Consider the following 27297-nt stretch of genomic DNA (forward strand, 5'->3'; position numbering starts at 1 on the left):
TGCTGCAGTTTTGAAATTCTCATCCTTGTTTGCACATTGTCAAAAGCTTCACCCATGCTATCCTGTAATTGTGACGATCCGTAAAACTCTTGAGAGATCTCTGTCCATCTAATTCTGATACTTTGTGCATTTCCAGATGCCATCATTCCAGAATTGGTGGCTGTGCATTCAGCTGTGAAGCCTGCCATGCTAGAATTTCCTCTCTAAACTTTGCAACATCTCTCCTTCTAAGACATTTTTTAAAGCCTATCTCTCTGATCAAGTTGTCAATCATCAGTCCTAATATTTCGTTGTGTGGTTAGATGGCTAATTTTGGGGCATTTTACTATGTTAAAGCACTAATTTGATATGAGTTGCATGTCTTGTTGCTGCACAGCTTTATTAATCTTTTTGTTGGTTAGGGCCTCTCCAGGCAACATCATGATGACTCAAGGCATTGCATAAGGACGTCAGAGGAAACAGATCTACATTACCACACTGTGGGCAAAAGTTAACTGTGGGGTGCCCTTTGCAAATTATGTGTCACTTCTGCTGTCTTGTTCTTTCCCATTTTTCACTAATTCTAACTAAAAAAAAAACAAATGTCAATGGCATGTAAGGGATACAATTGTTATTCTGTGGAGGACAACCTTTTCATTGGTGAAACCCACCACCAGCTGACAGGTCAGGAGCTTTGTGGCCCTGGTGGAACACAAACTGGGCATCAGTGAGCAGAAAAGGGAGAAGGACAAAAGCTCAAACTGATGTTAAGTGAATTTAAGATGGATGTCAGGAAGCTCTTTACAGGTGAGTGACTGGCTCATGAATCCCTGGGTAAGGTAGTGGAAATGTAAACTGTTGAATTCTTTAGGGAAGTGCTAGTGTTAGCTACTGCAATGGAAATCTTTGGACTTCTTCTACATGACTAAACTGGTAAGCAACACAGCCATTCTCTGCATATCCGTCTTGTGATGGATGGGACTTTTAGGATGACATGAATTTGACATCTGTATACAGTGAGTTGGCAAAAAGGATTGTTGTAAAAGTATGACCATCACATTAGATTTGACTTTAATTCATTATCACTGTCACTCCCACTGGCATCAGGCTAGAAGACTCATTTACATTTATTGAGTTATAAAACTTAAATCAGCTTTAAGGGCTGAAAGAAAAGTTAAACTTTTCCATTTATTTAAAAGCAAAATACTGTCCACATCTTTGAAGGCAGTTCACTCAGTCTAAAATCAGCTCTGAGGAGATAATAGCTTAGGTTTGGCTGTTTCCTAATTTTCACAGTTTCCCAGAGGGAAATAACTGAAACCTGAGATCAGAGACTTTCAGTGAGGGGTTGGGGTTGGTGGTGGGTTCTGTGAAGCCTGCAACAACAGAAAGTGAGGTGACTGAATATGGTCAAAGTCAGAATTATGATTTTCTCACATCTAGTTGAGTTGCCAAGGTTTAGTCAGTGTCATATTTGTGGCATGTTGAGCTTCATGCTGGTTTGTGGTGTGTCCCAAGTTGGACTACATGTGCATGCCAGAGATAGTTAAATGTGTAAAACTGTTTATAATTACATCACATTTTTCAAATTAAAATCAGTTCACAAGACAATCCTGTGGCATCCGGTTCACACTCATTTAAAGATGGAATGCATCAATCAACTTTGTGAAATTGTATCTGAGAACAGTGGCTTGTTTTAATGAACTCTGTGGCAGATGAATAGCAGGAGAATAGCTATTGCACAGAGCCTTAGGAAAACAAGACCAAGTCAGGGAATGGGGAAGACTGTTTTGTGGAGTGGGGCCAGAGGCTTTGAGGAGTGGAAGAGGGAATGTCCTACTGTTTTAGATATGCTGTGGGGGTGGTAGTTGGAGCATTTTGAGGGTGTCAGGAGGAGGTGGAGTGATATGGGCTCTAACACAGACTCCATAATGACCATATTTTGAAATCTCTCCAGGAACTCTGCCAGAGTTCGAGTCCTAAGTGGGAGAAGCCCAGTGTGTGGTGGGGGCAGACAATGGGAAGAGTGGAAAGTTCACTGCTTACCAGCTCTGTGGTTGAAATCCATGAACACATGTTCTCATAACATCATCTGCCCTGTTTACACAGTTCAATTCTGGAATACCTGTTCATCTCATATAATCAATATCATTGCAACTCTGGGAATAGGAGGGGAAGATGTGATAAAGGAGGACCTTTGCCAGCCAACGATCATGGTTACAGTCGCAAAAGCAGGTAGCACCAGAGGAGGAGCCTTGTCAGGATACAGCCCTCCAGGGAAGATATTGTAAGGGATGGACACCAGAGCTTGGCAGCAAAATTGATGCGATGATAAACAACTTCCTTTTTTCGTCTCAGAAATTCTTTCATCGCCCTTTGACATTCAATGGCATTATCATCAATGATTCACTACTGTTCTTTACGTAAGGAAATCTGCCATCCTCACCTAGTCTGGCCTACATGTGACTCCAGACCCATAGCAACATTGTTGACTCTCAACTGCCCTCTGAAATGGCTGAGCAAGCCATTCAACTGCATCACTTGCTACAAAGTTTCAAACAAATGAAACTGGATATCACCAGGCATTGACCTAGGCACTGGAAAAGACAATGACGGAAACAGCTCTGTGAATCTTGCAAAGTTCTCTTCATTAACACCCTGTGGCACCCGAGTGCCAAAACTGGGAGAGCTGTCTCACAGACTAGTCAAATAACAGCCTGACATAGTCATACCAACACAATATCTCACAGGCAAAGTCCCAGGCACCAGCAGCACAAACCCTGGATGTGTCCTGTCTGACCAACAGGGCAGACACAGTAGAGGTAGTGGCACAGTGTTAGACAGTAGGGAGGAAGTTGCTCTGGGAGTCCTCAGGACTCAGGTTTCAGGTTAAACATAGACAAGGAAATGTCCTGCGGATTACCACGCACCGTCATTGCTGGCTGATAAAACTGATACTCCTTCATGTTGAACAACACTTGGAGGAAACCATGAGAATGACAAGGGCACAAAAAGAACTCGTTAAGGGATTTCAATGTCCGCCACCAACAGCACCTCAGCAGCTGTACTACTTACCGAGCTGGTCGGGCCCTAAAGGACATGGCTACTAGACTGGGTCTGCAGCAGGTGGTGAGGGAACCAACAAGAGGGAGAAACATAATTAACCTCATCCTTACCAATCTGTTGGATGCAGATCTGTGACCATCGGACAGTCCTTGTGAGGCTAAGTCTTACCTCCACATTGAGAATAACCACGACTGTGTTGTGTGGCATTATCACTGTGCTAAATGGGACAGACTTTGAATAGACCTAGCAACTCAAGGCTGGGCATCCATAAGGCACTGTGGGCTATCAGTAGCAGTAGACTTGTACTTCAGCATAATCTGAAACCTTACGACTCGGCATGTCCCCCACTCAACAATTACTATCAAGCCAGGGGATCAACCCAGGTTCAGTGGAGGGTAAAGGACAGCATGCTAGCAGCAGCACCAGGCATACCTAAAAATAAACTGTCAACCTGGTGAAGCTACCAAAGCAGGGCTACTTGCATGTCAAGCAATATCAGCAGCAAGTTTCTTTTCTGGTCTGTACAATATACACTCTATCCTGTTTCTCCTTCTCTTCTCTTGAATGTGGAGCACACAGTTGAGGGTTTCACTAAAGTGATCCACAGAATGTATCGGTGATAGGTTTATGAACCTGTGTCTTCGTTTCCCACTGTTCTGTTTAGTTACTGAGAACTACATTATACTGAATTTTTAAAGTTGCTCTGTGACCATCTCCAATGGCTATAAAATTTGGTTCTGTTTTTCAGCAGCTCATGTTATTTTTTATCTCAAAAATGAACATGCAATGCGCAAGCTCATCTCCAGCATGACTTGTGTTGGATGTCATCTTGGTGAGTTCTGATTTGACACCAGTGATGCTACTTCTAACTTTGCTGCTTCAGCTGAAGTTTCTTTTAAACTTGCACAACTGAGCAAGCATTCAACAGCAAGATGGGCCAACTAACCAGTGATATTGTAAAGGATCACTAAATATGTTAGTTTTTGATTGATTTCTATGTCTAGCTAAATTTGTAGAGATACTATGAGTTTTCCACTGATGCAACTAGCAAAGTCAATCTGGGGTGATGAAGGCTTTGATTCTGACTTCATACATTCTAGTTGGATCACTTGCTCCAAGTTTCCTCTTTGGCCAGTATCATTAAAGGACAGCCTTATGTACCCAGAACATCTTCCACAGCACTGGTAAAAGTAAAGTTGCCAAGTCCTGTTGGGCTGCTCTTAATATGGAGAGAGGACTGGTGATGCTGTTTTAACCTGAGGATCACCATGCCTCAGGCGAGGTAGAGAAGGAAGGTCCTTCATGGTGACCACTAATGTGGGAATTATAGTCTGAGAGTCATAGAGATGTACAGCATAGAAGCAGACCCTTTGGTCCAACTCGTCCATGCCGACCAGATATCCTAAATTAATCTAATCCCATTTGACAGCATTTGGCCCACATCCCTCTAAACTGCTCCCATTCATATACCCATCCGATGCCTTTTAAATGCTGTAATTGTATCAGCCTCCACCACTTCCTCTGGCAGTTCATTCCATACACACACACCACCCTCTGTGTGAAAACATTTCCCCTTTGGGCCTTTTTAAATCTTTCCCCTCTCACCTTAAACCTATGCCTTCTAGTTCTGGGCTCCCCCGACCCAAGGAAAAGACCTTGGGTATTCACACTATCCACAGCCCTCATTATTTTAAAAACCTCTGCAAGGTCGCCCCTCTACCTCTGATGGTGCATGGAAAATAGTCCCAGCCTATTCATTCTCTTCCTAAAGCTCAAACCCTCCAACTCTGGAAACATCCTTGTAAATCTTTTCTGAACCATTTCAAGTCTCACAAAACCCTTCGAATAGCAGGGAGACCAGAATTTAACACAGTATTCCAAAACGGCCTAACCAATGTCCTGTAAAACAGCAACATGACCTCCCAATTCCTGTACTCCATGCACTAACCAATAAAGGCAAGTGTTCCAAACACTTTTTTCACTCCCCTGTCTATCTGCGACTCCACTTTCAAGGAACTATGAATCTGCACTCCAAGGTGTCCTTGTTCAGCAACACTCCCTAGGGCCTTTGCCATTGCCATTAAGTATACAAGTCATGGCTTGATTTGCCTTTCCAAAATGCAGCACCTCACACTTTTCTAAACTAAACTCCATCTGCCACTCCTTGGCCCACTGGCCCAGAAGTGAATCTGCTCTGTTGCCATCACTCTGCATTATAACTCAATCACCCAGCCAACTAATCAAAGCCCACAGCACTATGTTTTACTACACAAATGAGGTGCCTGGTGTTCTTTATACCAGGAGAAGTGAGTACATTATCTACTTTCTGATCAGATAGGTGCAGGTGAAGTGTGCAGGATGGTAGAATTTCTCATGGTGCTTTATCATTCACTGCACAATCATACTGCTACATCTAAATGCAGAGATGTACTACAGCTGCAAAGATTCCCCACAAGTGCTTCCTAAATTTTGTCTCACTCTAACCCTTACTGAGCTTTGAAAACTGGTCAGCCTCCCAATGAAAGCTGAGAGTGAGATCCTGATGGAATGGGAACATGGCTGTGGTAACTTGGTCCGAGCTCGACTGCAGTCATTACATCCTCAGATCTCATAACCTCAAGATTTTAGATCAAAATTCATATCAGGATTCATTTTTAGCCCAGAAACAGTGAAGGAACAGCAATATATTTCCAGGTCAGGATGTTGTGTGACTTGGAGTGAAACTTGCAGGTAGTGATGTTCACATGTTCACTTGCTGTGGGTTTGAAAGTGCTGGTTAAGGAATTTTGATTAGTGATTATTCAGTCTCTTTCATGCAAATGCTAAGGCCATTCTGCAATGGTGGAGAAAGTGAATGTTTCAGTTGGTGAACAGGGCACTGATCGAGCTGGGCTACAACAGCCTTGTCACAGGCAGCAGGCTGGACAGTTGACAGACAGTAGCACAAGCACAGTTGTTGTGGCAGTGGTGAAACAAATAAAGCCATGCTCAAAGCAAGAATATGCAATTTTTTTTCATCCATTCATGGATATGAGTGCCACTGGTTGGGCCAGCATTTATTACTCATCCCTCATTGATTGGGCAGTTAAGAGTCAACCAGATTGCTGTGGGATCTTGAGTCACATGTAGGCCAGATCAATAAGGACAGAAGTTTCCTTCCCTAAAGGACATTAGTGAATCAGAGGGGTTTTTTCGACAATGGTTTCATGGTCATTATTTGAATCTTAATTCTAGAATTTTATTGAATTCAAATTACTCCATTTGCTATGTGGAAGGATTCAAGCCCCGGTCCGCAGAATGTTACCTGCACATCTAGATTAATAGTCTGGTGATAATACCTCGAGGTCATTGCCTCCTCTCATCAAGTCATTGTACTTCCCTCTGGGCAACACCTCAGCAATGCTGATAACCTGTCACTGCTATAAAATTATGCTTGTTCCTTTTGAGCAGTGACATTCATAGCTACATGAAAACAGTTGCAGCCTATACAGAAACAAACACTGATGTCAAACTCTCTGCCTGAATCTCTACTACAGACAGATTATGGCCAGCTGCTGTTTGCATGACACTGACAGCTAAAATATCAGGTGGTGCATCATGTTTGGATTTGCAAGTTTTCTCATGGATTTGGGCACCACTCCTGAGCTAGAAAGGATGGGTTCAGAGTACAAATCTGCAGACAAGTTAGTATTGGACTCCTTCCTGCTCTTTGACAGGAACAGAAGACTTTCTAGAAAGCTTGTCAATTTACCACATCTCTCTGAATGAATGTCATCAGCCCTTTTCTGTGTGTTATCTCATTAAAGTTTTCATTTGAGTCCCCTGCAACAGGCTACATAAGTGGGGAGTCAGCAGCTATGACACACTTTCCTTCTACTTGGTTGCTAATCACTCATACCTCGAGATTCAGCACATGCAGTCCTGTCCCTTTCTAATATAACTGCCAAATGGATGTGAGTTTGCTTGCTGAGCTGGAAGGTTAGTTTTCAGACGTTTCGTCACCATTCTAGGTAACATCATCTGTGAGCCTCCGGTGAAGCGCTGGTGTTATGTCCCACTTCCTATTTATCTGTTTAGGTTTCCTTGGGTTGGTGATGTCATTTCCTGTTTTTTCTCAGAGGATGGTAGATGGGCTCCAAATCAACACATTGATTTGGAGCCCATCTACCATCCTCTGAGAAAAAGAACAGGAAATGACATCACCAACCCAAGGAAACCTAAACAGATAAATAACTGGCAAATTTTATGTGTGCCTCTTTATCTGACCATTGTATATGGATGTGTGTATTTTCTTACTCTTGAAGTGATTGACTCAATTGAAATAATCCAGTATCAAGCTTTTGTCTGCTTAAAATAAAAAAAAAGGTTATTTTCTTTCTTACCATTTACCCTGGAAGTTAATGAAAATTTGTCCAACATAACCACACTTCCACAGTAGCACATTGGCATCGTTCAATTAAGATAGTCAGGGGCCTTGTCTACCTTGAGGTCTGGCCCAAAGTAAATCATGTTCAAAGGAGTATTCCTTTGCCCTCTCTGGTAATAAGATAGTTTTTTAATATCTAAAAGATGACTGATGATCCTTGGAATCTTCACTTTCCACCATTGAAAAATGTAGCTTTTAGAAAATGCATGTTTAAAGATTTATGATATTATCATGTGGTGGCTGGTCAGACATCAACCTCTAAAGTGTGCATAATGTAAGTATTTGAAAGGCTGACAGGATGAGATTGAGTGTTAGTGCTTTATCATCATCAGGTTCCTAAGATTTCTGCTGTGCCTCAGGAGGTGATATTTTTTAGATATCTAAACGGAGAAAATTCAAGGGCAGTGTTGCAGTGAGATAAGGTAGGAGAGAAAGCAAGAAGTGTATGTTTACACATAGTGCAGATTTGGAATCAGATGCGGTTGTGGGATGAGGGAGAAGAGGGATGCAAAACTGTGGATTAAGTATGGACACACAATCAGCTCCAACATTTCAATCTTGCCACTTGCCATGTTCGCAGTTATGGCTGGTTCAATAGTAGTCATTGCTATCCCCTCTATTGGAGCAAAGACACATGGGTGTGCCTACTGTTGCTATTTAGGTGTTGCTAGCTGTAGTTATGCAACATCTCATTCTGCAAAACACAGGGAACTACTTAAGATAATAAAATGTGAGGCTGGATGAACACAGCAGGACAAGCAGCATCTCAGGAGCACAAAAGCTGATGTTTCGGGCCTAGACCCTTCATCAGAGAGGATCCTGAGAGATCAGAGAGAAACCATCCTGAGATGCTGCTTGGCCTGCTGTGTTCATCCAGCCTCACATTTTATTATCTTGGATTCTCCAGCATCTGCAGTTCCCATTATCACAGGGAACTACTTCATTGGATGTAGTGTAATCTGTGTGGCTGCCAGAACAGAGCTGCTGATGATGTGTATCAGCTGAGAATTATGGGGATGGTCTTACAGCAATGGGTGGTTGAGGTCAGGCTATGAATGAGAAATGTGTAAAAGTAAAGTTGCCATAGTCCTGCCAGACCATACTGCTGCTCTGTCATTAGACAGAAATGACTGGTGGTGGTTTAACCTGAGAGTTAGCATGCCTCAGGTGAGGGAAGAGGTTGAGAAGGAGAGTCCTTCACGGTAACTTCAGCTGATTGGAACTGAACCCATTCTGTTAGCATCACTCTTCCTCACAGACTAGTCTCCAGTCAAGCAACTCCCTGAATGGGAGGGAGAAATCATGCTTGATTGATAATTATCTTAAGGGAGTTGGGCGGGGGGTGCGGTGTGTATGTGTGAGAGATTAAACTGAGCAGTGCATGGAGTTAATAAGGTGTAGAGCTGGATGAACACAGCAGGCCAAGCAGCATCAGAGGTGCAGGAAAGCTGACGTTTTGGGCCTAGACCCTTCTTCAGAAATAGAGGGAGGGAAGTTGCTAGTTCATTTGTAAACAAATGACACTGGGAAATGCATTCACTGATCATGACCACCCATATTAAACCTTGTCTTGCACTGTCACATTGCCCTCAAGCTACACTGCTGACATTGGTTGTGATGGTTATCTGTTCCCACTGCCTTCACAGTGCCTCTGTGAACCCTAGAGGCTGGAAAACATCCTACTCCAAGGCCTCCAGTTTTGCCTTCTGGAACCTTGAAACATGTTCATTCTCCTTGTAGGTTGGTCTTCCCCGACCATTTGTAGTGCATTTCCCTGTTGGGGAAGTAGGCTGGCTTTAGTTGATGCAATTGAACTTTCAGTGGTCCTAGCTTCACACATACTTTAGCCCTTGCTGAACCATGCAGTCATTTGCCAACACATTTAGAACTTGTTTTGGTTTACTTTTTCACTGATCAGCATCCAGGTTACAATGAAGAAACTCCTGCAAGCACTCAGACAGTCATTTAAAGCAGAAAAACATATTTCAGCATCTACTGTGTTGGTAAATGACCAGAAAAGAGGTCCTTTAACAACTTGCCCTCTTTTGAACTTCTACACCTGATTACTGCCAACTTGCTCCTCTGTGCCAAGCATGCATAAAGATGCCAAACAAGGATACAATAACTATGATGTTTCAATGTGGCTGAGTAGCATATTCATAAATATTGATATCTGTCAGGTTTACATGTTTGAAGAGGGTATTGGGTGTCACTTGCCCAATCCATGCATGATTCAGAATCTCTCCGACTCTGTGCCTAGGTACTCGTATGAGACAAATAGTCCCAGCTGCCAATCCATATTCACTGTCTTTAAGTAGGTGTGTCACAGCAACTTACTGACAGACTGCTTCAACATAAGTACTTTTCAAGAATGTTGCTTAAGTTGTTACACTGATGCAAAAACACCCCTGATAAGAGGGGGGTTTGTTGCTCAGTGATGTTGGTTTGATTTGATTGCACATACCTCTCGCCTCAGAAAGCAGTGGACTGTAATAATAACAAAGCCTTGAACGGAGTCAAAAACTGCAAACAGTATTTGAAACAAAATCGATCGCCTGTCAGTCATCGCCAGAACAGCTGACATCCAGGTCAGTGCCAGCAATGGGAGAACAACACACGAGCTCCACAGGGATGCCCTGGAGGAACAGAGAATAATGGCAGTCTTAGTTAGAACTGGTAAGTGTGATCAATTATATTCAGCACAGACAGTCACAAACTCATAATTTAGAAGGGTCTTCTTTGAATTTGTGCCTCAATTTGTTTTTTGACAAGTAGTACTTAGCTCTTAATTCTAACCACACATCAAGCAGGATTTTCAAATGGAGATTCTTAGAGACCAGGGCTCTGAAAGATTATTTAAGAGGCCCAGGTTGTTCTATTTGTTGACTTCCTTGTTCATTATTTCTGTTGCAGTCTATGTTAATGAAGAATACTATCTGCAAAAACATGATTTCCCATTGTGTAGCTGATGTAGTATTCAAGAAATTGGTATATGGCCTATCTCAACAACTTATCAATACCAGTAAGGATCCCTGAGGAAGCATGATTAATTCCAAGAGCTGCTTAAAAGTGTTGTCAATGTTTGCAGTGTTCTTGTGGTGTGACAACATGAACGCAGGTCCCTGAGTATTGAACAATAGCAAAAGGTTCCTGAGAGAACGTCACAATTAACATGAAGTCCTCATAACTGTTGTTACTGATGCAGCGCCTGAGAGTAGTTTCTAAACAACTGTTACAAATTAGTGCTGTATGTCTTGCAGCGACTGCACTTACCTATTGACTAAAACTGTCTAATAACGCCTCCACAACAACGTCCATCTCCACTCCTTCCTCAGGTCTTATGTTATTGAAGCCCTTTGTTATCTCCAGACTTAACTGCTCGTACACTGCCACACATTTTAGACTGAGATAGACAGGTTCTTAATTATCAAGGGGATCAAGAGTTACGGGGAGAAAGCAGGAGAATGGGGTTAAGGAACTTATCAGCCATGATTGAATGGCAGAGCAGACTTAATGGGCCGAATGGTCTAATTTCTGCTCCTATGTCTTACGGTCCATGGTCTAACACAATCCTAGATCCAATTCTATGCAAAGTTGAGGCTGTCCAAAACTCTGTTGATCTGGTCACAATTCATACCAAATACCATTATCTCTATACTCATCAACCTGCACTGGTTCAAAATTAGCCAACTGTGTGACTTTAAAATTCTCATTCTTGCTTTCAAATCCTTCCCTCTCCTGGGTCTTTCCTATCTCTGAAACCTTGTCCAGCTTCATAATCTAGATTTCTATATAATCTAATTCTGATCTTTTTAGAAGATCCGCTGTCCTCAGAAACCTTGTTTACAATTTACATAATGATTTGGAGCTGGGTACCAAGTGTGGTGTGTCCAAACTTGCAGATGACACTAAGGTGAGGGTAGAGCAAAGTGTGCAGAAGACACTGAAAGTCTGTAGAGGGATTATAGATAGTCTAAGTGAGTGGGCAAAGGTCTGGCGGATGGAGTACAATGTTGATAAGTGTGAGGTCATCCATTTTGGTAGAAATAATATCAAAATGGACTATGTTTTAAATGGTAAAAAATTGCAGCACATTGCCGTGCAAAGGGACTTGGGTCTCCTAGTGCATGAATCATTAAAAGTGGGATTGCAGGTGCAGCAGATAATTAAAAATGCAAATGGAATTTTGTCTGCCATTGCTAGTGGGATGAGGTTTAAAAACAGGGAGGCTGTGCTGCAGCTGTACAGGGTCCCGGTGAGGCCAGTTTTGGTCTCCTTACTTGAGAAGAGATATACTTACACTGAAGGGGATGCAGAGGAGTGATTCATTCGGTTGATTCCAGAGTTGAGAGGGTTAGATTGTGAGGAGAGAGCGAGTGGACTAGGATTATATTCATTGGAATACAGAAGAATTAGGGGAGACCTTATAGAAACATAAAAGATTATGAGGGAAATAGATAAGGTGGGGGCAGGGAGGTTGTTTCCGCTAGCAGGTGAAACTAGGACTAGAGGGCATCGTCTCAAAATAAAGGGAAGCAGGTGTAGGACTGAGGTCAGCAGGAACTTCTTCACCCAACGGGTTGTGAATCTGTGGAATTCCCTACCCAGTGAAGCGGGTGAAGCTACCTCACTGAATATTTTTAAGGCAAGGCTAGATACATTTTTGAACAGTAAAGGAATTAAGGGTTATGGTGAGTGGGCGGATAAGTGGAGCTGAGTCTCAAAAAGATAAGCCATGATCTTATTAAATGATGGGGCAGGCCGAGGGGGCCAGATGGCCTACTTCTGCTCCTACTTTTTTATGTTCTTATCTTAATCGCTTCAACATCAGATGCTGCATCTGCAACTTCTTTGGCACGAAGCTCTGTAATTCCCTCCCTAAACCTCCAAGTCATGGTTTCTTCCTTCAAGATACTTCTTACCTCTTAACCATATTAAGGTCATCTCCTCTGATATCTCCTTCTTGTGACTCAGTATTATATCTCACCATACAAATCTAAAGTGTTCTTGGTTTCTGAAGCTTCATGAAGTCAAGACACGTGTTTTGCAAAGATCAGGTGTCTTAAAATCTCCACTTTAATAATGTCCCTGCTTCAAATTGTACAGGAAATCCTGCAGTAATTCTAACAACTGTGCAATGGGCCAATATGATAGGCTTCTCTGTGGTTTCTTCTGAAGGAGCTTCAAAAATCTGTTTTGCTTTTAAACTTCTCCATTGCAGCAAATGCATCTTAAATTTTTTGTGATTCTGCTGCTACACAGCACAGCCTCAAATCTGCAGGAACAGTGTAAACGAACCAAATTTCATGAATGAAGGTATAGCACCGACTATTGTGGACAGTGGGCCAACTTGGGCAAATGCATAATTGTGGTAAGTATCAGCTAGGTTCAACAGAACTCTGGGACTTTGATTCAAAATATGGTGGTTGCAAATCCCATGACTGAGCTTAAATGGATATTTAGGCTGGCTCCCCAGTGCAATATGATGAGTCTGCTGCATTATTGGAAGCACTGTCTTTCAAGTGAGATGTTGTCTGAGGTCTACATGCACTGTTTCATGGCACTAAAGAGGAGGGAGTTATCCTGACATTCTGGTCAACATGCCTTAGTATTATCTGAGTAAATTTAACTGATAATTTATCTCATTTATTTTAATCTGATTTAGCTGTGTAAAATGGCTGGCATGATTACTAAACAATGTTTGCAATTCAAAAACAATCCATTGGCTGTGGAATGTATTGGAATACTATGAGGACACGATAAAGCGTTTTACAAGTTCTTTCTGTGCATATGCTTCATTGGCATTTGCACTGTATAACATTGCATGCATAATGCTACAGGTAGCCTTTTCAGCAAAACTGCTCACACAGTAAATGTATGCACACATCATTGTTTGAAAATGATAGTTCCAAGAATTATGATTGAATTGCTGGAAATCAAAGCTTGAGGAGAAATTTGGAAGCATTGGTTTCTTAACAACAACTCTCTCACTGTCTCTCTCTAAGTCCAAATAGAAGGAATTCTTTATGGGGGAGAACAAAAAAAAATGGTTGTCCATTCCACATCTGAAGGACTTTATTTGTGTTACACAGCTCCTTCAGAGGGGCCTCCTTCTTGAAGGTTGGCATGACAAGCATTTAGGTCAGCCAATGTCCAGATAACTTACGTACGTGTCTCTCTTTTAGATTGTTTTCTCAAAAACAAAATGACCTACATTTCAGGGAGGGTGAAGAAAATCCTACTAAGACTTCCTGAAATTTTCTTTGAAGTGCGGTCGCATTGACTGATGATTTTCGAAGAGCATAGAACAGTGACAACTTATCCACTAAACTACATCGGCTTATAGTCCAAACACCTTAACAATGAAGCTGAGAGGTGGCAGAGAAGGAAAGCAGAAGAAGCAAATTCTGCACTTCAGATACCACTATCTTGCCCCATGTGCCAGAATTATGGAGAATTGGTCTATTCGGTCACAAGAAGATGCACAGAAGAAATTCACGACACTGAGGAGACTTGATTCTCCAATTGAGAGATAACCGATGACAAGTTCCTTTAGGTACAGGCCTTGACAGATACCTTCCTGTGCCTGATTAGATGAAGGTTGTTGTCAGTTTAACAAATTAGATGTTCTTATAGGGATTAAGCAAGAAAATGACCTCAGGAGTAGTAGAAACCGGATCAATGGTATACTCTGAATATCAATCTTCATACAGGGACATTTGAATAGGAAGATATGATTGAATGAGTGATTGGCATGAGAGATCCACCAATTCCCTCGAAATAAAATACATTTATTGGCAGTCAAGAAGGAACAATCACGTTCGACAGAGAAAAGTTGCCAGAAATTGAGTCATTCTGGCTCCAGACTAAAACTTTGGTTAGTTCAAGAAGACTGAAAACAGAAAAGGCTGACACTACTAGTCTGCTTTATTAATCCTTTTGTACACTTCAGAGTTGCAAACTGTCTTATCTGCTACTAGGCCTATCTCTTTTCTGTCCGTTTAACCAGTGGCTTCATAATAAACTGCTTTAAAACATGATTTGTTACTTCAACCTCTTTTACATAATTTGTGACTCCTAGACCAAATCCTCCATGGTTATGTATGTTTGTGCATAACACATATAACCGAAGAATAAGATGATACATAGTGGGTCTCTGAAGTGGCCAATAATCTATATGCACCGGTAGTGCAGATGAGTTGCATTTTACAGTTGTTCAAAGTCAGACCTCTGGGGCTCCTTCATTATTACTGAGTCTCTGAATAAAATTTTGAGAAATGTATACATTTTGATTTTGTTTGCCTGACAGATAAATAACTTTCTTCCTTTACAGAAACAACAACTCTGACCCCAAAGACTGGGAGCAGATCAGCAGAGCCAGGGTGCTGGGAGTGGGCATTGAGTTATTGTTGCATGTTGCTGTAATTCAGGCAGCTAAAATTGCAAAACTATCTTTGATTCTTGTTCACTTGAGGCTATCCTAATTAACAAACACCTGGTTTTCGGATTGACCTTATGGTAAATTAATTCCATCCAGTTGCAACAATGATACAACTAGCTTAGGACTTCCTAAAATTGGATACTAGCTGAAATCTTCAGGTCACAAGCTTTCAGGCAGCAACGGGCAACATCCCACCTCTGTTCCGATAGGTCACTGTCCTTAACGTCCACCAAGGAATTGCACGACTTTCAAACCACACAATGGATTCACAATGGAAAAGAGTTTAGAAAATGGTGATTTACAGCACCATGGAGAATTTCCCTGACCTGATATCATAGCCAACTATCATTTTACCACATTGATCACAAGAGTTGCTTTGATTTCAAACTTACATCAACAAATTAATAATGTTGACACAACAGATACCAAAGGAGCCTTTCTTCACCTCCCACTGAATAGGAGTCACTAGTCGATGTTGTAAGATAATGACTAGAGTGTTGATAGAAGGCAATCCATACAGTCGTCAGTGAAAAGTGGAACCTGACATACTCAGCCCCGATTGCATATGCTTTGATGTTAGTGTGATTAGGCTCCTCCTGCACATGCTTAGAAACAACAATAAGAATAATGTTACAGGGTAACCCTTTATTCCACCATTTTTCATTAGGCAGTAGCCAAATGCAGATTTGGGCCCTTCATAAGTGGTTTGTAGGTGCCAGAATCTCATCACAGCCAACGTACGCAGACAAACCCAATGCCAAATGTAAATCCAATACTATCAGCTTGACATCAGGATGGCAATGCATCACTTAAACAGCGATGTGATGAAGAGGTGTGAGGTAGGAGAAACAATACAGGAGAGCTTTTATATTTTAGATGTGATGCGTTGACAGGCCTTCTTTTGTGACATACGATTCTCTTCACAAATTCATTGCTGCTTGCTCTATCCTTATGCCAAGTGACCAAATGGGGAAAGCCTTGGTTCTTACTTCTGAAGCTTTTGTCAAAGATTTATCACACAGCAGATCTGAACATTGAAAACAGTCCAGGGGTGCTGTGCACTTCCGCACTATAAAGAAACACTGTTACAAGAGACTCTGCTAGCAGTGAATAAAAGACAAGACTGAACTGCCATTGGCCTGGCTTTGCCTGGTCCTGCAAGGGTGTATTTGGGCTGCATTTGACATCCAGTAGACGCCAAAGATACAGAAATAAATGAGTAAACTGAATGGATACATTTTCTGTCTTCTAAATATCACTTCAACGTTATTTTTTAGGCATTTGAAAGCAGTAATGCCACATAAGGAACATGCAACTAAATTCCATGGCGTGGCCAAATATTTAAATCGATGTGTAGAGTTCATAAAACCTCTTGCCTAGTCTGCCAATGACTTATTCATCTGCACAAAGACGCGCTTGAAGTCTCAGAAATATCTATAATAGATACTCCAAATCAGTAGATTTGGGATTCCAATGCATTGCTAATGAGGTCGTTAACAGTAGGCAAACTTAACTCATATCATTTTTGGATAGGTTTTGTGTGATTCCCTATACTTTCACATTAATGTTGGAGTAGATGCACATTTCCTGACTAAAATTAACAATTTTGCACTATATGTCTAGCATTTCCAGTTTCTTTAATATGACTGCACGTAGTACTATATTAAAAGCGTTGTGAAACTCCATGAAAGCAATGATTTCCTTCAGCTGCACAATCTTGAAAAAAGGCACAGGAGATGTTGCTGAAGACTAAAGTTTCACACAGATGTACTGGATACAGCTTCAGCAATGCACAACACAATGTTTGAACACTGCTGTCAGTAGCCTTCAAAGTCAGTAAATGTTATGATGAGCCTCCTGCAGCCAGCACTGAGGGCCATTTTTGTTTTCAGCTGATTTGCACGTTGTGGTTATGTAATAAGATGCCAGTACGGCCAACAAGCTCCTCCTCAGTGATTCACAGCAGCACTGTGACAGGCATTTCTGAGTTGATTGGGTCAGCAAAACAGCTATCGGTTTGCTTCTTGAGTCTCTCTGCACACTGCAGTGTTTTATAAGGCCTGAAATTGATAATGTGTTCAGATTAAATCATGCTTTGTCTTTATTTAAAACTACTGATTATGCCATACTTTGTGATGAGGTGATGGAGAGTGTAAAGATGATACTGGGGGAGCAAACTTATACAGCTACAACTCATGTCAGCATTGTATCAACTACAAAGCACTCACTAAGTTCAAACAAGTTGGTTCAAAGGGGATATCTTTAATCCTATCAGTTCAGTGGAAAACTGATGGGATCAGACCAGAAACCTATTTTTGTACCTCTCTGGATTTTACTGCCCTTTGAATTTAGCAGGTACACAGTTTAAAGTCATCAAATATTACAATCAAATCATACTCTAACTAGTATTCTAATGGAAAACTTTGAAAATCTGAGCTAAGAAGGGTAAACTTAAGGTACCACAGTAAAAACAGAACATGAAAAACTCAGTGAGGAATCAGCTGTATTACAGGAATGGATTAATGGCTCAGATATGAAGTTCAGATGCTAAGCAATGGAACAACTACATAATTTCCTGTCAAAGAATACTTTGCTCCATTCTTTAAAAACTACCTATTAATATCTGGGTTTCTGCTAAAAGCTAAGTACAATACTCAAATTAAGTGCAAGGCAATACCTTATCTGTCATGACTGTGCCAGATATTCGGTTATAGAGTTAGCATGGTGCTGCTCTTTGAAGCAGTGCAATATATCTGGTGAGCAACACCAAGCTTACCGCTCCTCATGTCTATGATATATTGCAACCAACGATTACAATGACTTGGAGGAACATAGCAGGCCAGGCAGCATCAGAGGAGCAATAAAGTTGATGTTTCGGGTCAGGACCCTTCTTGCGTCTCTGACTCCAGCATCTGCAGTTCTTGCCATCTCTGATCACAGTGACCTATCCTGATGATGGAAGAGGTAACATGGCTGGCTGTTGAGATTCTTGTGGCTCAACATATTCCCAAGCTTTGCTTCCTCATACAGGCCAGCCACATCGAAGACTGTAAACTAAAGTCTGCAATGTCCTACTTTAAATCTATTTCCTGAAAATTTAAATATGTAAAAGCATCAGTTCTGAAAATTATCTCAATGAGATCTCAGAGGGTTTGTAATTTTCTGACCTGTAAAGCTGTCTTTCCTTAATTAATAATACACAACTTTGCAGCAATTTTTAAAGAAAATAGAAAATTGCATTTCTACGCATTTCACAACCTTATGATATCCCAAAGTACTTAACTTTTAAAGTGTGGTCACTGTTGTAATATAGAATATATTACACAAAAACTGGAACTTCTTTCAATTCACAGATAATTCAGAAGATTGAAATTGCTCTAGTTTCAAAGGCAAGCTAAGTGTGGTAGATGGATCATATTTAGACTGAATCACGAACAAATTGACGGTACTAAACTTTGTCAAAAAGGTTTACTAAAACACAAATTGATGCCAACAGCAATTTCTAAGTGCGTATGTTGATGCAGGAATACTAAATATTAGGGTAAATTCTTTTAAGATTCAGCTGAGGTTTATTTTGATAGAATGCAACTTAGTTCACAAGATTGCTTCCTGGACTGAGAGGGTTTTCCTATCATGAAAGACTGAGAAAACTGGGTCTATTCTCTCTGGACCTTTGAAGAATAGGAGGTGATTGCTTTGAAATATACAGAATTCTGAAGGGCTTGACAAAATTGACACTGAAAGATTTTCCCACTTGCAGTGGAATCTAGAACACGGGACGCAGCCTTAAAATATGCTGAGACAAAGAATATCTTTCTGACTTAAAGGGTTGAGAATCTTTGGAATTCTCTTCCACAGAAAGCTGTGACTGTTCTGTCATTCAGTATAGTTAAGGCAGATAGATTTTTGTTCTTTCAGATAATTAAGAGAGACAGGGACTGGGTAGAAAGTGCAGTTGAGGTAGAATATCAGGCATGTTAGTATTGAATAGAAGAGCAGGCTTGAGGAGCCACATTTGACTGTATGTATCATGTTTTGACAAAGACACAGAGATCGTTGGTTCAGATTTGCAGTGATTCCTGTTTTCCAAACCAGTGGTTAACTCACTGCACCACAAAGATTTCCTGAAGTTCAACTTACAATTGTCTTACTGATAAAAACATAAACAGAAAATGGTGTGATATATACATGTGCAATTTATCACCCACATTTTGCAGAGTACATAAAAACTGCAACAGAAAGCTCCACAGAACACATTTCATTGCAGCTGAAAACATACAAAAACAAATCTTGTACTGTTAATATTATTATACTGTTAATATAATTTCACATAGACCTACAGAATAAAGATCCAGTATCCCTTTGAAAAAGGACTGCACCATTAGATAAACTGAGAATTATGAAGTAATACATTTAATAAAAGCCTTAAGCAACCCATTTGCCTGCCTCTCCAAGCAAAACGTTAATTACAGGTACCTTTTCAAGTCAGGTGTATTTGACTTCAAAATTAAAACAATCAAGAAAGCATGATCCAAGATTTTTTGAGATTTTTGTCCGAAGAGTTTTACAGTAGTGAAAGAGAAACAACTAATTGCATGAAATACAAAGAGATGGCTAACATAATGCACAAGAGAAAGGGAGCAATACAATATTCAGGAAAGGGACAGTGATTAATTCATTACAGGGGAGAAGGAAAAGTAAACAATTTATAAATTAGAGAAAGAATAAAGGAACGATTCAAAACTGGGAACATGGCAATCCTTTTGATAAAAACCCATCTCTGTACAATCATAAACAAACAGCTCCACTTCTGGTCTTACAATGGCGGGAAGGACATTGATGAACAGATGAAGGTTGCTGGATGCTGCTCCTCATGAACTCCTGAAACATTATCTTAGGACTGAGATGATTGACCTATAACAACCACAACAATCTTTCCTTACGCCGATTGCCAGTGACTTCGCTTTTACTAGGGATCTTTGATGTTGAACTCAGTCAATTTTTTTTCCATATGTTCAACATGGACTGGTTGGACTGAAGGGTCTGTTTCCATGCTGTATGCCTCTGTGACTGAACAATGACGTTCCTTCTGCAGGGAGGGGTAGCACACAGTCTGCCTCTCTCCCAGCACTGTCTGTAAACTACTGACCTGTGCTTTGGCTGAGAAGTAGCAGTAAGTATTGATATTACAGTATTGCCAAACAAGGACAATCTACAACAAAAAAGAATCTGACCAACTCTCCATTGACATTCAATGGCACGATTATTGCTGAATCAATAAATTCCTGGAGGTCACCAGAAATTTAACAAAAACAGCCAAATAATATGGGCTGAGAAGTGACTAATTCAATGCCCAAGACAAAGATGATAAACTCTGGTAGAAAAAAGAAACTGGCTAATTCAAATTACCATTCAGTGAGCATCAAGGTCAGTGATGATTGATTTATTACCCAAAGGATCAGGGAAATGATTTATTAAACAACTGTAGCAAACAGAAGTAATACAATTCCTGAGCAAATGGAAAAGAATTAATTTGATACTGAATAAAAGGGAAATTGCTGCAATCCCAAGATATACACCCAAGTAACTGAATGCAAACAAACCTGAAGCGGTAACTTGCCTTTCAAATGGACAGTACCATTGCACACAATAATAATGATAAAATTCCTAGCTAAGTCTGATGTTTCTTTAACAAAAGTAAATTTACTCTCAGCTGAATAAACAGCATGGGTTGATTTTCCACATCTTGGCTAAATGTAATTTTCATCAAATTTCATGGAGGGTTTCTCTCTACAGGGCCTATTGAGTTTCTAGTTGGGATCATCCCAAACTCATCTGCCACACACCAAACAGCTTTTCTCCCGTTTCTCCCACCCTTTGTGATTGGATTTACTCTCTGCTGCTGGGATATTCCAGAATTACAGGAAGCAGTACTGTCTTTTAGAAGGTTGTTGTGCTCCTGGTTAAGTGCTGGCAGTCTGGAGCTTTCCTGTATGATTCGTAATATTTTCCCTGGGACTGAGGAAATTTGTGAAATGCACCTGGAGGTCCTGGTAGGTTGGGATGATGTCACAGGAAGGTTGCCCTCTTCGCACAGAATCAGCAGATGATGCCATGATATCAAACCATGAAAGAATGGTACGAGGTTGCCAGCTTGATCAACGCACTCTCAACTCTTTGGGGAATGCGCAGCAATGCCGAAGGAAGGTCATGGACCTTCTCTATTCCACCAGGGTAAGTGCCACCATCTTGACTTTGCTACCTCACGGTCACTCTATTTCTGCTGCGCACACACCTCCCACCAAGGCTTATGCTGTACACTCTCACTATTGCCTGCAACGTCATCCCTGCTCACTTTCACCCATCTGATTCACTCAGGCCACTAAACATGTATGTCCTCTGTGCCTTTTGCTTCCTTGGGACAGCTCACCACTTTTAACTCCCCTGCACTAGTGCTAACACTAATAGCCATGCAATTTACTTTCATCTCATTCAATCCCTCCCTTTGTCTAATTCCTGGAGAAAACAACCTACTGGAAGGCAAAAAAGCCAAGACAAGTGTTGAGGGTGCCCAACATTTGGCTACTAATTCTCTGTAATCCTGATCATGACTACCCCAAGTGGCCAACTAACTGTCTTCACCTCCCCAGACGAAGCCCTTGACTGACTGCATGGAAACTCCCTGACAAGTGTCAGTCCCCCTGGATATCACATGTGACTACTTCACTTAGACCTTAAGACATGGCCATTTGGTTGATGCACATGTTGTGTGTATGCAAAAGGCTATTGGTGCATGCTGTAATATCAAGATAGGATACTTCTGTACTTCTCACGGCCTTGACTGATAACTGATAACATCCATGGTAAGCTGCCCATCTTTCTGTCAGTGTTGAACACTAAAGATAGGATCACTGTGCACCTTTCAGCTCTGGCTGAGGACCAAAGCACAAAAAGAGAAAGCAAGGAAATCATAGAATCCCTACAGTCTGGAAACAGAATTCTGAGGAGAACACAAAGAACACAACTTCCATGATTTGGCAGAATTCTGACTTCTAAGTCGCTGAGTTATGCCCTTCTCTTCTCCTCCCTCTGGTTGGCACAGGGGAACTGTTAAAACAGTTTTTTTTTTAAAGAATCCCTACAGTATGGGGACAGGCCCTTCATCCCAACCAGTCTACACCTCCTTTAGAGTATCCCACCCAGACGTATAGCCCACCTAATCGACACATTCCTGAACACTATTGGCAATTTAGCATGGCCAATCCACCTAACCTGCACATCTTTGGACTGTGGGAGGAAACCAGAGCACCCAGAGGAAACCCAAGCCGACACACCCGTGCAAACTCTACACTGACAGTCACCCGAGGGTGGAATCAAACCTGGGTACCCGGTGCAGTGAGGCAGCAGTGCTTACCACTGAGCCACCGTGCTGTAACCACTTAGGCAAATGTGAAGTGAGTGTGAGCTGAGACAGTGACTGGTCAGTCCTAAGATACTCCCCAATTCAGTCCATAAGCTGGGTGCCTGATCCTGTGTATAGTATGTTCTTGCAGCAGCAGTGCAATGAACTCCAAAGTGCAGCATTTAAGTCAAGATAAAGGCCTCATTTGATATATCATATGATTCTTCCAGGGAGGTATAGCCATTGCCATTGAGGGCATGGGAAATTTCCATTCTATGAAGCGCAGGAATAGAGAATTGATGACTAATTAACACTGCCCTGTTTCCATACAGCAGTAACATCATGGGTTCATTTCTTTTTCCTCTCCTTTCCAGAATATGCTGAGTCATGCTGATCCACGTGTTCTACAAGGATAGGCAATTATCTGGCTATTCAAACTTCTCTTCTTAATGTTAACAAGCGGGTTTTGACAAGCTATTTGACATTGGGTGGCATCACATGCAAATCTAATCTTGTCATCATTACATGATCATGCATGCATACTTTTTAATGGGAATCACTAATAGTGATTAGGAACAGGAATGCTGATTGATTTAAATGAAGAACATTACTTCCTGCCAGTAGTCTAGTCAACAGCTGTAAGTGAATATCAAATCCAGTACCTTGTTACCTTTGCGGCTGCAATGCTGTATTACAATACAAAACTTGGTTAACAGTCACTAATTTCAGCAGGAATCAACAATAGTTTAAGGATGAAATGGAGTAAATATGATGAAGCAGGTATACTTTCCTGACTTCCTTGGACAAATTGTACATTTGAAGAAGACTGGGAGGAGACATTACTTAAAAAAAATGCACATATAGACGCTTAGGGAAAGAAGGAGGTAGGATTAGGACTAACTGAATGACTCTTTCAAATAACTTACACAGGCACAATGGGCTGTAAGGCTTCCACTAACCTTTAAAAGTCTAAACTGTACATCATCACTTCTAAATGTACAACATTTAACTTTTAAAAAAATCTTATTTAGGCTGAGAATAAAGGGATACTTTCTCTTTCAAAGTTACCCATGATGCAAGAGTTAGGATCAACTGGATGAGACTAACATGGCGTTACTGGTGATGGTGGCAGATAATGCTGTAGTTGAAACAACTCCACACTTGGAACATTTGAGCATCAAACTGCTACGGGCTTCAGTTGCCTGACTTGAAACAAATGCAAAGCAAAAATGAGGACAAAGAAAGACTCCAAGTTTAAATGCAGAGAAAAACAAACAGTTGAGAAAAGCAGCACAGATGTAATTATCTTGCAATATTAGAATGCAAGAAACTGGGGGTACAATGATTAATTAATTAACAATTGAAGTGAAGACATTTTCTTTTGCAAGATAGAATATTTTGTATATGTTGGTAAATTTAATAACTCCAATCCCTTGAACCTGTATTGCCTGAGCCCTAACTATGACCCACACTGCTTTCAACTGCAATTCTGCATTTTTCTCTTCTTTGTGTCCCCAGTCTCATGGATGCAAGGTACACCCAACTATTGCTTTTATCTATCACTGTTAAGGGTTCACACTGAGTGAGATTCATTTTGAGAAGTTCCCTGCTTCAATTGATTGATAAGTCAACAGGCATGATACAGAAGTTCTTCTAAGTGTAGAACAGATAACTAATTTCCCAAAAATCATTTGGCACAGCACCAACCAATATTGTGGTAAGTCACACAGCAACTCTACTCAGTCCTGCTATTCGAGACTTCTCCCAGCAGTCCAAAAGAGCATTGTCCCAAATTTACCCACAATGGGTCCATATTCCCAAAATATTAAAACGCACTTGACATGAGAAAGTGTGAAGGATCAGAAGCAAAGCTGAAAATCGTATGCTGTCATAATTCTGATGCAATAAGAGGAAAGCTAGGGGACCTCAGTGACAGCACTGAGATCAACTGTGGATTACAGTAAAAATGATTCTAATATCATGCTATCCAATTAGCCCTTTAATCAGTTGATAAGTGAAGACAAAATGAGGGACAATTGTCTCTCAGTCTGTGAGCAGATGTCTTTACGAACTTTGCAGTCCTTCTACAGGAATGGGGAAATGATTATTTTCTGTTACATTCTTTCATAGATTGATGTTTGCTCTATCATCAGTTTTTGAAGGGTAATCAGATGAACTGTTATTCTAGTGCCAGAGTAGCTGCCCACATTGGCATAATATGGCATAAGAGAATCAGTAAATGTTTATCTATTCCTCAGTTCATATAGAATACAGAGAAAAATCAAAGGAATTGTAAGGGTAAATTTTTTAAAATGGCTGTACTAAATATTGTTTACTCAAGTGAGGACAAGAAATCCCCATTCTAAAACAGCATATATACATAATTCAGAAGTAAAACAGCAATTTTAGTAATTGCTAATTTCACTCATTCAATTAATGAGGGATGAGTAAAGTCGTTATAATTGAATTTTCAGTCCCCTTATCAGTGAAATGACCCAGCCTCTCATCCTTCACCTCTGCATACCTGTTTATGTAAAATAATTTAGTTGAAGTAAAATAACGTTTCTTATTAAGGTGGATGTTCTTTTAAATTTGTGTAACAAGAATATATGCGCAAATTTGGATAAGCACACCACCACAGTAATTTCTGGTCATTGAAATTAACCATGCTGGAATCCCATGAATTAGCACATTCCAATTTCAGAAACACCCAAGTGTTACAGTGTGTACAGGGAAGACACTTAGCACATCATGTCTGCACTGGCTCTCCAAATCAGCACCACGACCTAGTGCCAATCTCCTGTCTTTCCCCCCATACCCTTGAACATTAATTCTGTTTAAATAATCATCCAGTGCCCTCATGAATGCCTCAACTGAACTGGCCTCTAACACTCTTCTAGATAGGCATCCAAGATCCAAACCACTCGCTCAGTGAAACTGTTTCTCTCACATCATATTTGTTTCTTGTGCAAATCACTTTAAATCTACTCTGTCACATTTTTGACCCTTTTACAAACAGAACTTGTTTCTCTTGATCTTTTATATTCAGCCCCATCATGACTTTGAAAACTTCTACAGATCTCATCTTAAACATCTTCTCTCCAACGAGAACAGTCCCAATCAATTTTCATAACTGAAGATTCTCATCTCTAGAATCCACATTCTTGTAAATCTCCTCTTTACTCTCTCCAATATGTTCACATTCAGGGGAGATTAGAGTTGTACATAATACTCTGAGGTTCAACAAGTGTCTTCTACAAGTTCAGTAACACTTCCTTGCTCTTGCACTGTGATACATACACCCCTGTTAATAATGCCCATGAGGCTGCATACTTCATTAAATTGCTCTCTCTGCTTGTCTTATCACGTGCAATGATCTGTGCACATACATAACTAGGTTCCTCTGCCCTTGCACCCTGGCTTTATAACTGTGCCTTTTACTTTATATTGGCTGTAATGTTCTTCTGTACAAAATGCATCACCTCAGACCTCACTGCATTGAACTTCTTCTGCTATCAACCATCCACATTCCAACAATTTTTGAAATTCTCAAGACTTCGGCCAGACTCAGCTGAGCTCTTTGATGCTATTTAATACAGAGGGCTCCAACCTAGCAGTTCACTCTGAAATGCGTCACATTTCTTCTTTCCTAAACCCCACTGATGCGCCACATTTCCCAAGGGCTGTACATCTTTTATCCGCAATACTCCTTTTCAACTAAGTTCTGTTGATATTTGAAAGAGATACATGGCAATCACTTACACTTTATTTGTGACTGTTACTTCATATGTACTGCCGCACTAATAGTCACAGAATTACCTTGGTAATCGTTCTACTTTAACTGGATTTACTGGGCTCCCTGATGTTTCAACTCTGAATTCAGTGTTTTGGTTTGATCCTTAGTTTGATCCCTGCAGGGATTCGAGTTACAGCCCTACATTAGGCTTCAGTGATCTCTAGGACTGTAAAGACAAATCAGTCAAGGCTGTTGTTTCTCAAAACCATTCAGTTAGTTTGAATGGAGGTACATGTTTGTGACAAGTGTATGATTTAAAAACATTTAGTATCTCTGTTTAGACAGAACAATGTTCACTTGAGTGATCTATGAGAATGCGTCGTGAACTCAGCCCATCATATCTGAGTGGCAAAAGCATTATCATGATGTAATTAATGAATATCAGGTGCACACATTCAAAAAATCAAGAGGGTAACTTCTGCCTGTAATTGTGCTTTTTATGTGGCAGGGAGATTAGTTCATTTTGATACTTCAGACTATATTCAGAAATCAAAACTTGTCTATGATGTTAATAGTCATTAGCTTTACGGGTATTACTTTATCAGGACAATCAGTAAGGAAGTATTTCTCAACAATAACTCATCCAATAAAAAGCCTGAGTGGCATCCTATGGCACAGCTTAATGTTCAACCTTTAATTCGAAATCCATAATTCATTCTTTAAAAAAAACACAGAAGATCCTACCCACACTTACATGGTTATTTATGCATTCAATCATCTGACAAGGGGACAGTCAATTAATTAATAGAACTCTCTGTTTGAAAAATGCGATCGTTTTTGCTGTCAGAGCAAGTCTGAATTGTGAATACTGCAATGCAAGGTTCACTTTGTATTCAATTAATCAGTGCAACCGTTAATAATTATTGAACTAAATACTGGCCGCCAAAAACAAAGAACATCTATAAGACCCTTGCATCTAAATTAAATGCATCCCTGATATCCATTCTAAATTTGTTTTCCTTGATTCACTTGCAAAGTGAAAGGATTTTTAAATTCATTTTACACTTGATTTTTTTCCTAAGCTCAGACAAACATGATTCTAATCTATATTATGATATTGGCACTGTTATCAAGTATTTTGTAGTGACAGTGACCAAATTTAGCGGCATTCTGAAGAAGACTCTTAACAGGCTCAGATGTCAACTCTGTTTGTCTCTCTCCACAGGTGCTGCCATACCTGCTGTATT

General features: G+C 40.6%; 1 protein-coding gene across 13 annotated transcripts in view; it reads right to left on the bottom strand.

Annotated features, from left to right (window-relative positions):
- LOC125465044 (adhesion G protein-coupled receptor B2) overlaps positions 1-27297 on the bottom strand; it is a 687705-nt gene that overhangs the window by 59027 nt on the left and 601381 nt on the right. For 12 of the 13 annotated variants that reach the window (XR_007250162.2, XM_059654252.1, XM_048558109.2 and 9 more), the window contains 2 exons: positions 23422-23520; positions 9936-10107 (listed from right to left, as the gene is read on the bottom strand). Coding sequence is in view for 12 of the 13 variants with exons in the window: in XM_059654252.1 (XP_059510235.1) it covers positions 9936-10107; positions 23422-23520 (271 nt within the window). In the remaining variant the exon portion in view is untranslated. The remainder of the gene's footprint in view (positions 1-9935; positions 10108-23421; positions 23521-27297) is intronic. The other variant, XM_048558107.2, reaches the window with a different exon arrangement.

This window comes from Stegostoma tigrinum, chromosome 24, assembly GCF_030684315.1.
Source record: "Stegostoma tigrinum isolate sSteTig4 chromosome 24, sSteTig4.hap1, whole genome shotgun sequence".
NCBI lineage: Eukaryota > Metazoa > Chordata > Chondrichthyes > Orectolobiformes > Stegostomatidae > Stegostoma > Stegostoma tigrinum.